This window comes from Pseudoliparis swirei, chromosome 20 (assembly GCF_029220125.1).
Source record: "Pseudoliparis swirei isolate HS2019 ecotype Mariana Trench chromosome 20, NWPU_hadal_v1, whole genome shotgun sequence".
Taxonomy (NCBI): Eukaryota; Metazoa; Chordata; class Actinopteri; order Perciformes; family Liparidae; genus Pseudoliparis; species Pseudoliparis swirei.
The window spans coordinates 19,071,523-19,084,663 of NC_079407.1; the positions used below are offsets into that span (position 1 = coordinate 19,071,523).

Below are 13,141 nucleotides of genomic sequence, written 5' to 3' on the forward strand. Positions count from 1 at the left end.
CAGAAATACTGATGAAGCCGCTGAAAGTCATTTATTTGCCATTATTTAAGCTCACAGAGGGAAAATGAAGATGTTGTCTCTGTAGAGGCAGGGTCAAACCGCCGCTGACCGGCAGTCAGCACGCTCCCTGTCTGAGCCCGCGTGGACGGACTGAAGGAATCAGAATCAGAATCAGAAACAGGTTTATTGCCAAAGAATGTTTTCACAAACAAATGAGGAATTTGGACAGTGATGGAGGAGCAGATGATGGTCTCAACGATGTGTTTCTGGAGAACTGTATCATCATCTTCCTCAGCTGCCTCAGGAAGAGGTGCATTCCTCCTGAAATCCACAACCATCTCCACTGTCTTCAGGCGTTGAGCTCCAGGTTGTTCTGGTCATATATTTCAACTTTAGGAGCTTAGTAATGTGTGGAATATATTGCAGCTGTTGGTGTACAGAGGAGAACAGCAGAGGGGAGAGCCAGCCCAGGGGGGGAACCCTGGTGGTGGTCCGGGAGCCTGTTTCAAACCCAGCCTCACGTGCTGCTTCAAGTCTGTGCAGAGTCTGGGTTTCACCTGCAGGTGTGTGTGTGTGTGCAGTTCAGGGCCCTATTTCTTGTACCTGGCTAAGGTAGATTTCGAGGATGTGTTGTACATTGTTGTACTTTGTGGTACATTGTTGTACAGTGTTGGCTCTGTTGTACATTGAGTACTGTGATGTTGGGTTTTGGGGGACGGATGTTGTTGTAGGCCTTGTACAGGCTGGAACGTGGCATGTCTACAGTGTTGTGCATGTGGTGTACAGTGAGACAGCTTGTCAGTACAGTGTTTTACGTTGTTGTACAGTGTGGTAAATTGTGGTAGTGTTTTACATTGTTGTACAGTGTTTTACATTGTTGTGCATTGTGGTACAGTGTTTTACAGTGTTTTACATTGTGGTACATTGTTGTACAGTGTTTTACATTGTTTTACATTGTTGTACAGTGTTTTACATTGTTGTGCATTGTGGTACATTGTTGTACAGTGTTGTGCATTGTGGTACAGTGTTTTACATTGTGGTACAGTGTCGGCGATACAGAATATCAGGAAAGCCGCTGTATGTCGAGCTGTTCATAAAGTTTATTTAGCGCTTAACAAACTTCTTGATGTGTTCGTTACGTTCCCTGGCCCATACACAGATTCACACACATATTCAAACTCCTATTCAATATGGTCATCTCCACATGCAGTACATGTATATACTAGGGCTGTCAATCGATTAAAAAAAATTAACTAATTAATCGCACATTTTGAAATTGCGATTAATTAATCTCGATTAATCGCAGTTAAAAGTTCCTTCTTTTTAAAGACCAAACTTCACACAGAGCTGTGTTTCAAAGAGGCTCCTACCTATAAAGTGCCAGCGAGGTATTTAATATTGTGGATGATAAATTGTTTCTTCAGTGAAACATCAGATTAGTAATTTAAAAAAAGTATATTGAGACCCCATTAGTCCTGTCATCTTTAACACTGAACAGCAGCAGAACCAGTGGCCTTGGTGACTGACTGACATTCAAATATGTCACGTTCACCCTCTGGAGGCTGGGGGCATTTTCTCCATTTTACAAAAAAAAATTAATTCACCTTTTAAAGGCGTTTGCATATGACACATCCCCACGTGTTCTACATCAAACATTCCAGAACAATCTCAGCTCTCTATTCAATGAGGCTCATTGTCCTCCTGCCGTGTTCTCTGCTCTCTGACTGACAGGCTGCTAATGAGCCTTACCTGTGAGGTGGGAGGTCCTTTGTGATTTACTGAGTGTTCATTGGTTGTTCTTTTCCCAAAATGTTGACAGACAAACGGATTGACCAATCACGTTGAAGGTTTCGTGTGACGAGTTCTTTCCGCGCCGCGTCCCCCGACACGTCGCCCCTTCGTTCCTCTGTGTATCAGAGGGGGAGACGGGAGGAAGGAGGAGCAGGAGGAAACCCGACTGATTCATCCACGAGTTTAAACTGATTCATGCTCCTTATTTTCGCGGAGAAATAATTGTTTTAAAAACGGTTAACAGTGTTAAACCGTACTGCCGCGGTTTGACACTCGGTTTGAGTGTAAAAACTTCAACGAACACCGGAAGTAAACAAAGTTGCGTTAATTGCGTTAAAATATTTTAGTGCGTTAACGCGGCCAAATTAATCGCATAGATTAACGCGTTAACGCTGACAGCCCTAGTATATACACATTTATGTTATCTACTTGTTCTGGGAGAGTTGAGCCATTAAAACGACTGCCAGCAGGCACATTTAAAGAAATATAATCGGATTGATTGGGGCGATGAAACTCTTTAAATTTGCTGATTATTTTCCCCAACACTTGTGCTGTGTTCAAATCAACCACGTTGAAGTAGATTCATTAATGCACAGACGACAATGGATGAGAATAATGAGGATGTTCATTGAGTTATTCAGACGTAGTCGCCGGTGAAAGTTACCGAGCTGAGTGTTGTGTATAACTATATATATGATATTTCTATGAACCCAAACACAAGGGCGTTTGATGTTCTGACATTTGTGGGAGTTCCACATCAAGTATAAAGCATTGATTATTTATTCCATGGTGTATAACCGTTTCCATGGAGATGAGCCACGCCCCCTCTACAGCGCAAAGGGAGTGAATGAATTTAATGACAGCAATGTTAGATGTTCATGATTATGGTCTGGAATTCCTCATATGCGTTCATGATTGTCTGCTGCTCGTAAAAATAAAAGAGGCTCTTCCTTTCAGTTCATTTGACTTTGTGCCGTTATAAAATCATGGTTTCGGTGATCGTCGCTTCACCCTTTTGAAGTCGGACGGGCACGCGCAATCATCCTGTACACTGACGTCTGGTTCAAATTAACGAGAGAGTTTGAGGGCGGATCAGCCTCTGAGAAACCGAGATATCCTGATGTCAATCATCTCGTTAATTTAAGTGGGATAATAGGACATTTGATTGATTTTGAGCCACGTACGAGACCTAGGGCCCAGAGATTAACTCTCTGCCCAGAACGTTTTCACTTCAGTCTCCATGGCAGTGAAACGGGTCGCTTACAAAATGGAGGTCTAAAAATAAAGCAATGCTTTCAATTCGCCAAGTGAACAGGGACGGGTTATTTGGTGAAGAGACCTTTCGGAGGGGAGCGAGTGTCTCGCTGGTTCTAGTCCACTTATAACTCCCGCAAAGACGCCTTCATTTTCCTGGTTTGTGGGGGTCTTAAAGATACTTCTCTGTTGCATATATCTACAAGCAACCCTTTCAGTGAGGGTCCTCCTCCATTGTCACTGTGACTATGGCTGTGTCTACTACCGCGCACTTAACGAAGTACACTGCAATGCAGTGCACTGCGTCGCTGATGAAGTGCTGTCTCAAATGGAACACTTAACCGTTAACCACTTGGCGGAAGTGACGGACGCAAATCTGTTCACGGCACCCGCGAAATTAAGCCGGGAGTGACGTACGCAAATCTGCTTGCGATACCCTAACCCTTAAACTGACAAAATGAATGCACTTCTTGCCCTCTTGTTGTCCCTTGTTTACCCTTCTCCACCCCATGTGGAAACTGCGATACCTCCACAATCGCGGCAGGAGCCTCCGCCTTCTGGCTGAAGTCGAGATGGTATATGTAAATTTAATTGTGATTTTGCCTTACCTTCACAGCATAGCTTCATGTAGTAGTTGCAATTAAATTCTCCTCGCTAGGTATGCTAAATTCTCAATTATTTGTCAGAAGTAGCCTTCTTCTTTGCAATCCACAAACACACCATATGGAAATAAAACATGATAAATCTGTACATGTTTGTCCCTAGATTCCAATTAGTTTTAAGAATTATCCACTGAAATGATAGGCATCATCTGCTTGAATTCACACAGTAATGGGCCTACTTTGACACACATCTCTGTTGTAGTGAAGTTCACCCTGATACAGGAATCAATTAGCAATTGAACACAGGCATATTAATTATTGTTACAAACATGCATCAATTCTAATATAAATCAGAAAACGCAATAAAAGACTACACAACCTCAATGACAACATTTTATTGATAAAATGACTTGCATATTAATATAATCTTCCCTTCCCCTCCCCACACACTGTACAGCAGCCACCCAGTCCCAGCGGCGCTGCCGTATCAATGTTGCAATGCCACTGCTGGCGTTGTATTGTGATGGCCACAGTGACATGAGGGTGGACTTCAGGCTCACCGAGTCATTCAACGCCCTCATGGCTGTGCTGGGCACTGACTGTGACCACGGTTGGGGCCCCGAGATCTCCTGTCTAGTTTTTATTTTTTGGCTTGCCAGCGCCACCTCCTATCGGGTGGTGGCCAGGGCCTTCGACAGGCCCCGGGCTCAGTGCATGATGCCAGGGTCCTGAATAACAGCCCCATCTTCTATGAGCAGTCATCCCCTCCACCAGGATACTGTATCCTTGGGGATGGTGGCTCCCCCTGCCTGTCCCAACCCATCTGCCTCATGACCCCCTTCAGGCAGCCTGTCCACCTCCAAGCAAGCTACAACTGCTGCCTGTCAAAGGCGAGGGGTGTTGTGTTGTGGAGAGGTCCTTCGGGATACTGAAGACGCGATGGCGGTCCATCTTCTTAAAGGCCCTGGAGGTGGATGTGAGGTGCCAGAGGTCATTGGAGCCAGATGCAGATGTCGGGAGGGCAGCAGAGGACCAGCACCAGCACCTCCAGGAAACGTCTCTGGGGCAGGAAACAGAAATAGGATAGCCATTCAGTGCTCTGTCCCAGACCACGATTACATTTAAATTAATACATACACGACATTAAAAACAACACACAACGATGATTGAAAGCTACAATTATTTCTAGAAGGACAAGCTTAGATAGCTATCGTAACGGTATTAATTATCGGGCAGCGTGTGTGCAAACGTTCGCGGTGTCATGTTAACCCGTTATTAAACTGAGCATATCCATTGTTAATCCATTATTAAAATTGCTATTTCGATTGGTTAACAGAACAGCCGTTGTTTAACACTGTCCGATGACTGACATAGCTATCTGTCGTCGGACTTGCCGCTGGAGCAAGCGCCTGGAGCCGACCTGCCCCGCGCGAAAAGTGTCCGATAAAAGTGCACCTTCGTCGGACTGGCCGGGTGGTGGATTACCCAGCTAGCTTATCATAACTGCCATGCAGATCCAATGGCATCTAATGCTACCTAGGTATGATCACTAATCTGAGAATGGCATGTTAGTAGTACATTGTAATACCAGTACAATGTGTACTAATTACCGCTGATACTTACATTTACGGTCCGTAGCTTCGTGGTCTACCGCTTGTGCTGTCCGCCATTGTTTTAGAAATAAAATGAAAAGCTGGCGAAAGGGCTCCTCCTCTTCCGGTACGTCGCCAAGATGGCAGCCGTAGTGTCCATCGTTTTACACTACATTTTTTGCCCGTTTGCAGTGCACCATCCGGGTACTTTCAGTGCACTGAATTCTGCTGGTTTTTTCAGTGGCGCACTTCGAACACTGAAAGTCAGTGCTCGAAGTGCTCAAGTGCGCGGTAGTAGACACAGCCTATGACTAATAATAACTACAACGGGCACTCTGTACAGCGCATACCTTCGCATATCACAAGATTGGGCATTGAATTATGCACATTTTGGCATTAGTTGCATGCCAATTGGATAAAAATTGACCGTGCTATGGTAAAAAGAAGATTTGGACCTATCCACGACCTTGACCTTTGACCCTATTGATCCCAAAATCAAATGCTCCCCGGATAATAACCAATCATCCCACCAAATTTCATGCGATTCAAGAAGATGTTGACCTTTTCATGACCTTGACCTTTGACCCGATCGATCCCAAAATCTAATCAAATGCTCCCCGGATAATAACCAATCATCCCACCAAATTTCATGCGATTCGGTTTAAAACTTTTTTTGTTATGCGAATAACACGCATACAAATAAATAAATACACAGCGATCAAAACATAACCTTCCGCATTTTCAATGCGAAGGTAATTAGTACAAATATTTAATAAAGGAGGTTAGAAGTTCTGTCACTTTTCCTTATCCTAAATGTCATGGCATTAAGAAAGTGACCTTCCACATATATTTCAATAATGTTTAGTTCACTGTAAGAAGGTATGTGTGATTAATTCATATCAACGAGTATGATGAAGAAAAGGGCGTATATTGTATAGATTCGCCGATGTCTATACTTCACACCTGAGAGAAAACTCAGCCGCTTCACTTTACTCGCATCTTAGTGGCTTACCGACAACAAAGTTGTCATGTTCACTAGCAGGTAAGACTGGCATGGGCTCAAATGTGCTGCATACAAATGGACCTTTAAACAGTTTTTTAACTTGTTTCCAAGACGGTTCATTTATTAACGGATACTGTAAATGCCCGTGATGAAGCTATCATCACATCGTAGCAACGTGTCTTCTAGCTCCAGCTGTCAGTAGACATTTTTTATTGAACCAGCAAAACAATAGTCAAGTGTGTGTGTTAGTGTTTGCATTGCCACACAAGAGAAAAGGATTTTTGGTTCAAGAATAATTGATGAGTTTGGCAAAACCTCAGCATAACCTCCAGTAAAGTTCCTCAAACCAACAACAGTGCATGACAGCTATTTTTATTTTTACTTTAAATTGGATATTGTAGCTTGCAGCTTAACTCGCAGTATAATCCACTCCTTACTCTTTTTACTGCCCTTCAAACTTCTGAATTGACAGACCTGCTGAGCTGTGTTGCTGCTGGTGAGCTGGGATTGGATGATTGCTTTTGGGGGTGGGGTTTAGAGATTGCTCAATTGTTACCTTTGCATTGAAAATGCGGAAGGTTATGTTTTGATCGCCATGTATTTATTTATTTATTACCTTCGCATCGAAAATGCGGAAGGTTATGTTTTGATCGCCATTTATTTGTATGCGTGTTACTCGCATAACAAAAAAGTTTTAAACCGAATCGCATGAAATTTGGTGGGATGATTGGTTATTATCCGGGGACCATTTGATTAGATTTTGGGATCGATTGGGTCAAAGGTCACGGTCAAGGTCATGAAAAGGTCAACATCTTCTTGAATCGCATGAAATTTGGTGGGATCATTGGTTATTATCCGGGGACCATTTGATTAGATTTTGGGATCGATTGGGTCAAAGGTCACGGTCAAGGTCATGAAAAGGTCAACATCTTCTTGAATCGCATGAAATTTGGTGGGATGATTGGTTATTATCCGGGGACCATTTGATTAGATTTTGGGATCAATCGGGTCAAGGTCATGGAAAGGTCAAACTTCTTTTTACCATAGCACGGTCAATTTTTATCCAATTGGCATGCAACTAATGCCAACATGTTCACAATTCAATGCCCAATCTTGTGATATGTGAAGGAATGCGCTCTGAGTGCCCGTTCTAGTTGACAGTGTGTTGATATTCAATCAGTTTCCATGGATTGTAGATTGACAGGAAAGCTTTGTATCTGTGAAAGATCACTAAAATATTCATGAATGTGTAATAGGAAATTATATTGATTGATTTTGCAGAAATGATACTCTTGGAAAAGAAAAAAAAAAGCTGTGTGTGTGTCAGCATTCAAGGATGAGTTTCCATTGTACAGGAGGTCTCATGAGAAGGATCCAGTTCACACTGAGTCTTTTAATTGTCAATCACAGTCGAAGATTAGAAGATATCAAAGGCCGTCGTGTCAAATTAATTCCCATCCTGTCGCCATCCTCTGGGTTGCGAGAGTACAAAATTCAGGGTGACATGAGGATAGATATTCCGTTCAGAGTGTTTCAGATTTGTAAGACGGCATTTAGAATCAGAGACACAATCCCTTCATTAATGCAGTGGCCATTTCTTCTCCCTCACACATGGGCTAAATTATGGATGTGCTGTTATTCGTTTACTGCATGTTGGACTGAGATGTGCATTATTCATCTTCTCTGACAGGAGAGACCGCAGCAGAGTAGGACACAGGCCTGGGAGAACATGAGAACAGAGCGCAGTCTAACAAGGACGTTGCCAGGATTTGATGATTACTGTGTCTGCAGACACAATAATTGACCGTCTCTCGATAAGCTGGTTTTCAGCCAATCCTCTGAAAGAAGATGGTTCACTCAAGAAAACAATTTGGAAAAATATCCAAGACTAATGTGTTTCTTTCTTTCGTTGATATTGGTCCTGTGTCTGTGCTGCGGCTCACCGAACTGTGCGTCTGATTCGCTGGCTCTGTTTAGAGTACATCAGACAGACGGGGCTTCTGAAGCTAATTACATTTCTTTGTGTTTCCTTCTCAGTCCTGAGAGATGATTTCCGGCAGGCCCCGAGCGACGTGGTGGTGGCTGCCGGTGAGCCAGCGGTGATGGAGTGTGTGCCTCCGCGTGGTCACCCTGAGCCCACCGTGTCCTGGAAACGCAACAATGCCCGAGTCAGCACCAAGGATGACCGCATCTCTGTGAGTTCAACATGCCCACTGACCAAGGACTGAGCCAGCCATTTAACCTCTTAATGTCTCCATGTCCAATCGAGCATCAGCCACGTTTCAATCAAACTTTCTAAAAATGCTCACTCGAGCATATGTCTATGAATTCATAGTAAATGATACTTTGGGGTTGTAAATAATAGTATTAGTATTGTTTCTGAGAGTTCTGCCACTGGCTGGCCCCACTCAAGGCCACTTGTCTGGCCCCAGCTACAAACAGAAGGCCAGTCTGGGACAGAATCGGTGTATTCTCCGCCATAAAAGCCCTCCCTGGATGTGTGAGGAGTGCTAGGCTGGATTCTGTCTGGATTCTGTCTTCAGCTGGACAGGAACAGCTTCAGGGAGAAGCAGTTCCTGTTTCAAAACAGGGACTGCAGACACATTTCTAAATCGCCTGGACATGGGCACTGGAAGCTCCAGGCAAACACAACAGCTTGAGAAGATGTAAAATAGGTTCAATGTCATTCTTGTAATGTCAAATGTTGTTTATGAAGAGAAACCTGATATAAATTAAAATACTTTTCTTTACTTTTTTTGTTATTACCTTCGCATTGAAAATGCGGACGGTTATGTTTTGATCGCCGTGTATTTATTTATTTATTTATTTGTGTGCGTGTTACTCGCATAACTAAAAAAGTATTAAACCGAATCGCATGAAATTTGGTGGGATGATTGGTTATTATCCGGGGACCATTTGCTTAGATTTTGGGATCGATCGGGTCAAGGTCATGAAAAGGTCAAACTCTTCTTTTTACCATAGCACGGTCAATTTTTATCCAATTGGAATGCAACTAATGCCAAAATGTTCATAAATCAATGCCCAATCTTGTGATATGCGAAGGTATGCGCTCTACCGAGTGCCCATTCTAGTTGACACTGTTTTAAGCATTTCAAACATATAATACCACCAAATACTTGCCAGATTTTCAAAGTTACATTTGTCCTGAATAAAAGAGCAAAATTATTTACATAAAGGACATTTTCTGACACATTTATTGATAAAAAATAAAAAATGTCACCATTACAGATGTAAAGGGGAAAATCAGGCGTGTAGACGAATACAAATTTACAAAAACTGTTATCAAAAAAATCCATCAATTCTTCACAGCTTCCTTCTAAGCTCCCCATTTATTGAGCATTGCAGGGGAGAAGCAGAGAAAGTAAAAACGGTAACAATGGTTTCAATAGTCTCATAATTCAATTCAGACCCCTTTGCTTTGTATGAAATATCTTGGATTGTGCAGTAACTTTTGTTCTCTCCTCTCATGTGTAAAACCAGCAGCCGTCTCCATCTCTGGGGGCTTCTGCAAGGCTTTTTTTCTTGAATTATAGGAAATCAAAAGCTGAAGTTTGTGAAAGACAATGCTTCTATCAGTAATAGAGGAATGATGGAGGACGTATTCAACCTATCGATTAAGTAAACTAACAATACTGCACTGAAAAATACTAATAGAAGAAAATGTTTTACATTGAAAGTGTTACTTAAGTGAACGTAGTTATGTATTACGATCAAAAGGCACTTAAAGAATGCAAAAGAAAATGGGTTCCAGTGTTACAGTATTAAACTATTATTGGGTTATCATGAGTGATGAATTAAAGTGTAAGTAGCATTTTCCTCATAAGATTGTATGTAAAATACAAGTAACTATAGTTTTTAAATAAATATAGTAGAGCCAAAAGTACAATATTTCACTGTGTATTGTAGAAGTATAGCTTAAACTAGGTATACATTTGAGGTAGTTGTTAGTGCATAGATGGAGATCCACATGTGGATTATCTGTGCATTGAAGGCTGTGATGATCGCCATGGACAGTCTCTGTCTGTTGTCTTCTCTCGGGACACCAGGAAGATGAATCTCTTGAACTGTCACTCCTGTTTTTCAGGTCCGTGGGGGTAAACTGACGATCTCTCAAACCAGGAAGAGCGACGCCGGCATGTATGTGTGTGTGGGCACTAATATGGTTGGAGAGAGGGACAGCGATCCTGCTGAGTTGGTGGTATACGGTGAGTAAAAAGCAGCAGCATTGGGTCCTCACGGAACATACGATGGACATGCTTGATGTCTTCTCTTCTCCTGCAGAGCGCCCTGTGTTGGTGCGGAGGCCGGTGAACCAGGTGGTCATGGAGGAAGACACCGTTGACTTCCTGTGTGAAGTCCATGGAGACCCCGCCCCCACTGTCCGATGGCGGCGAGAGGAAGGGGAGCTCCCCCGCGGGAGGTGAGGGTGACGGACATGACCACAGACCAATAGAGTCAGACGGGTAATGCACATATGAGGCTCTTATGAGGCTGAATATGAAATACAGCTATACCAGCGGAAAGTGCATTATTAACACGTGACCCAGAAATATGTGGAGTAATTGTTCGTCATTCCAAAGAAGATTAGAAAGTTTGCATAATTCTTCTGGGACAAGATTAATCCTTTTTTTCCGTCTAAACTCAATATAATGTAATCTATTCGATAATGACTCTTTTTCTTCTTCTTTTTGTGTGCAATATTGGACTTCTCCATTCTAAACTTACTCCTATAAAACACTGAGATAAAGCTAATTACTTATAGGCCTACAGTGCAGCCAACAATATTTTGAGCTGAGGTTATATATTATACATGTATGTTGTTCTGCCCCACATTGTCATGTGTTGCATTTGAGACGTTGAGTGGTCTAGGCAAATTGCGCCTTTTTTTTCTTAGATTTATCCCTCTCCTCTCACCGTGTTTTTTTCCTTCAACTTCCAACTGAGCACATACTGCAGCTTATTTTCACCTTTACTGCTTGTAGTTCAGAGTTTCAAAAAGTCTAATCATGTATGCAACTTTAAATATCTGCTCTGCTGTGTGTACTGTTATATATAATATAATACTGTGCTATTTATGCTAATAATTAGTCGCGTTAGATTAATATTATCTACATGCTATTCATGATTGTCATGTCATCAGTAGGGATGACTTTGGCCTTAGTATTCATTCATGTGGATGGATAGGATTAATATCATGATGGCCTTGTTGTTATCATAATGTTGTTTGTTATTTATGCTTGTTACAGTTTGTATTGTGTTATGTATGCTATTATATGTCACAGTTTTACAATATCAAAGATCAAAACTAAAGAACTAAAAACTCTTATCTTTATCATCTTCATTTCTTTTTTTGCTGTAATGCTACTGCCTGCTAAGAGAAACTTAGTAAAAATAAGTAGCCTTTTTAGCTCTTGCTTTATGGCTTGTGAGCTGTGTGGTTTGGGTTTGGAACGATTGGTTTTGATTGGGAACAGGAGAGAGTATTGAAGAACTCTTCATTAGTTTTGTCCTGTTGTTTTTTTCTTTTTACTTTTGTGTGATAATGACTTAGTGTTTATGTATTGTGTGTCTCTGTGGTCTGCAGTTACTTTAGCTTTTTAGTCTTTTTGAGGCATTTTTTTGATTGGTTTTTTTTACTATTTGCTTACTACCATAACTTCACAAACTGTCCACAGACATATGCATAAACAACCTGACTACTTAAGAGTCCAAGCTAATCGACACATGACAATGTTATTATTATAGCATCTAGCTAATCGCATTAGCTAGGGCTAAATTTAGCATCCACTGCACACAGTATTATATTATAACAGTAATGACACATAGCAGATATTTACAAGTTGCATACGATACTCACAGACTTTGAACTTCAGAGGCTATCAAGGTAAAAAGGAAACGTAGCTGCGTATGTGCTTTCAGTTGAAAGTGAAAAAAAACTAACTACGAGAGAGGAGGGATAAATCTAAGAACCAAAAAAGGCAATTGCCTTCTAGACCACTCAACGTCTCAAATGCAACACATGACAATGTGGGGCAGAACATATGTGTTCTATACTTTGTTTATTTATTTGATTAATTCATGCATTTTCTCCCTTCAGCGCAGCTTTACAACAGTTGTTGAATATATTGGATATGAGACTTAATGCCATAAATACAAAATTAAATGATAATTGATTTTAAAGAAGGTAACATTAAGTAGATTATTTCAAAGAACTAAGCAATATCTTTATTTTTATTTATTTTTAGAAGATTGGTACCACTCATGTCTGAAGGGTTAATATGGAGCTACAGTCTGTTAGCTTAGCTTAGCATAGAGACTGGAAACAAGGGGAAACTGCGAGCCATATCTTGTTTGTTAAACTATAAAAAAAACTCCAGTGTTAATTTGTGAGTTTACTACAATGGTTTATGAGTCGATGAAATTAATTACACTGGCTTTGAGTAATCGTATCTCTTGCATCAACAAATCCAGCTGAATTAGCCTTCTGTACTTTGGTTATATTTGGTATATTAAATTAATTTTCTGCGAAATCCATATTAACTTCATATTGGATATACTTAGATAAACTGCTGTTTTTCAAAAATCTAATAAAAAAAATCTTCAAATAAAAAGATAAGATGATCGTACGTGTTTCTAATTGATTTTCAGTGGTTTTAAGGATGTTCCAGGAACCAGTGACAATATCGAAGGTAGATCAGGCACATTGTTCCAGTCCTTTCAAGATAATGACAATTGATAGGAAAATAAATCTGTATATATGTTGATTGACAAGGAAAGAAATAACATTAGATTGTTCACCTGGCAGATTTTCTTCGCTTTGTAAAGATTAGTACGGCCAAATTGTTTTTGCTAGTCTCCTCTGTTAGATCTTTTATTAT

The 13,141-nt window shown here is 41.1% G+C and overlaps 1 protein-coding gene and 1 long non-coding RNA gene across 6 annotated transcripts in view; one reads left to right on the forward strand and one right to left on the reverse strand.

Annotated features, from left to right (window-relative positions):
- The window catches only part of LOC130210484 (roundabout homolog 2-like), a 57,013-nt gene that overhangs the window by 20,350 nt on the left and 23,522 nt on the right, over nt 1-13,141 (forward strand). For all 5 annotated transcript variants that reach the window (XM_056440837.1, XM_056440840.1, XM_056440839.1 and 2 more), the window contains 3 exons: nt 8,280-8,437; nt 10,348-10,468; nt 10,545-10,683. In XM_056440837.1, the coding sequence (XP_056296812.1) occupies nt 8,280-8,437; nt 10,348-10,468; nt 10,545-10,683 (418 nt within the window). The remainder of the gene's footprint in view (nt 1-8,279; nt 8,438-10,347; nt 10,469-10,544; nt 10,684-13,141) is intronic.
- LOC130210492 (uncharacterized) lies at nt 4,028-5,375 on the reverse strand. The gene is made up of 2 exons (XR_008834817.1): nt 5,271-5,375; nt 4,028-4,707 (listed from the first exon to the last, which is right to left on the reverse strand). It is a non-coding gene; the product is annotated as an uncharacterized LOC130210492 (long non-coding RNA).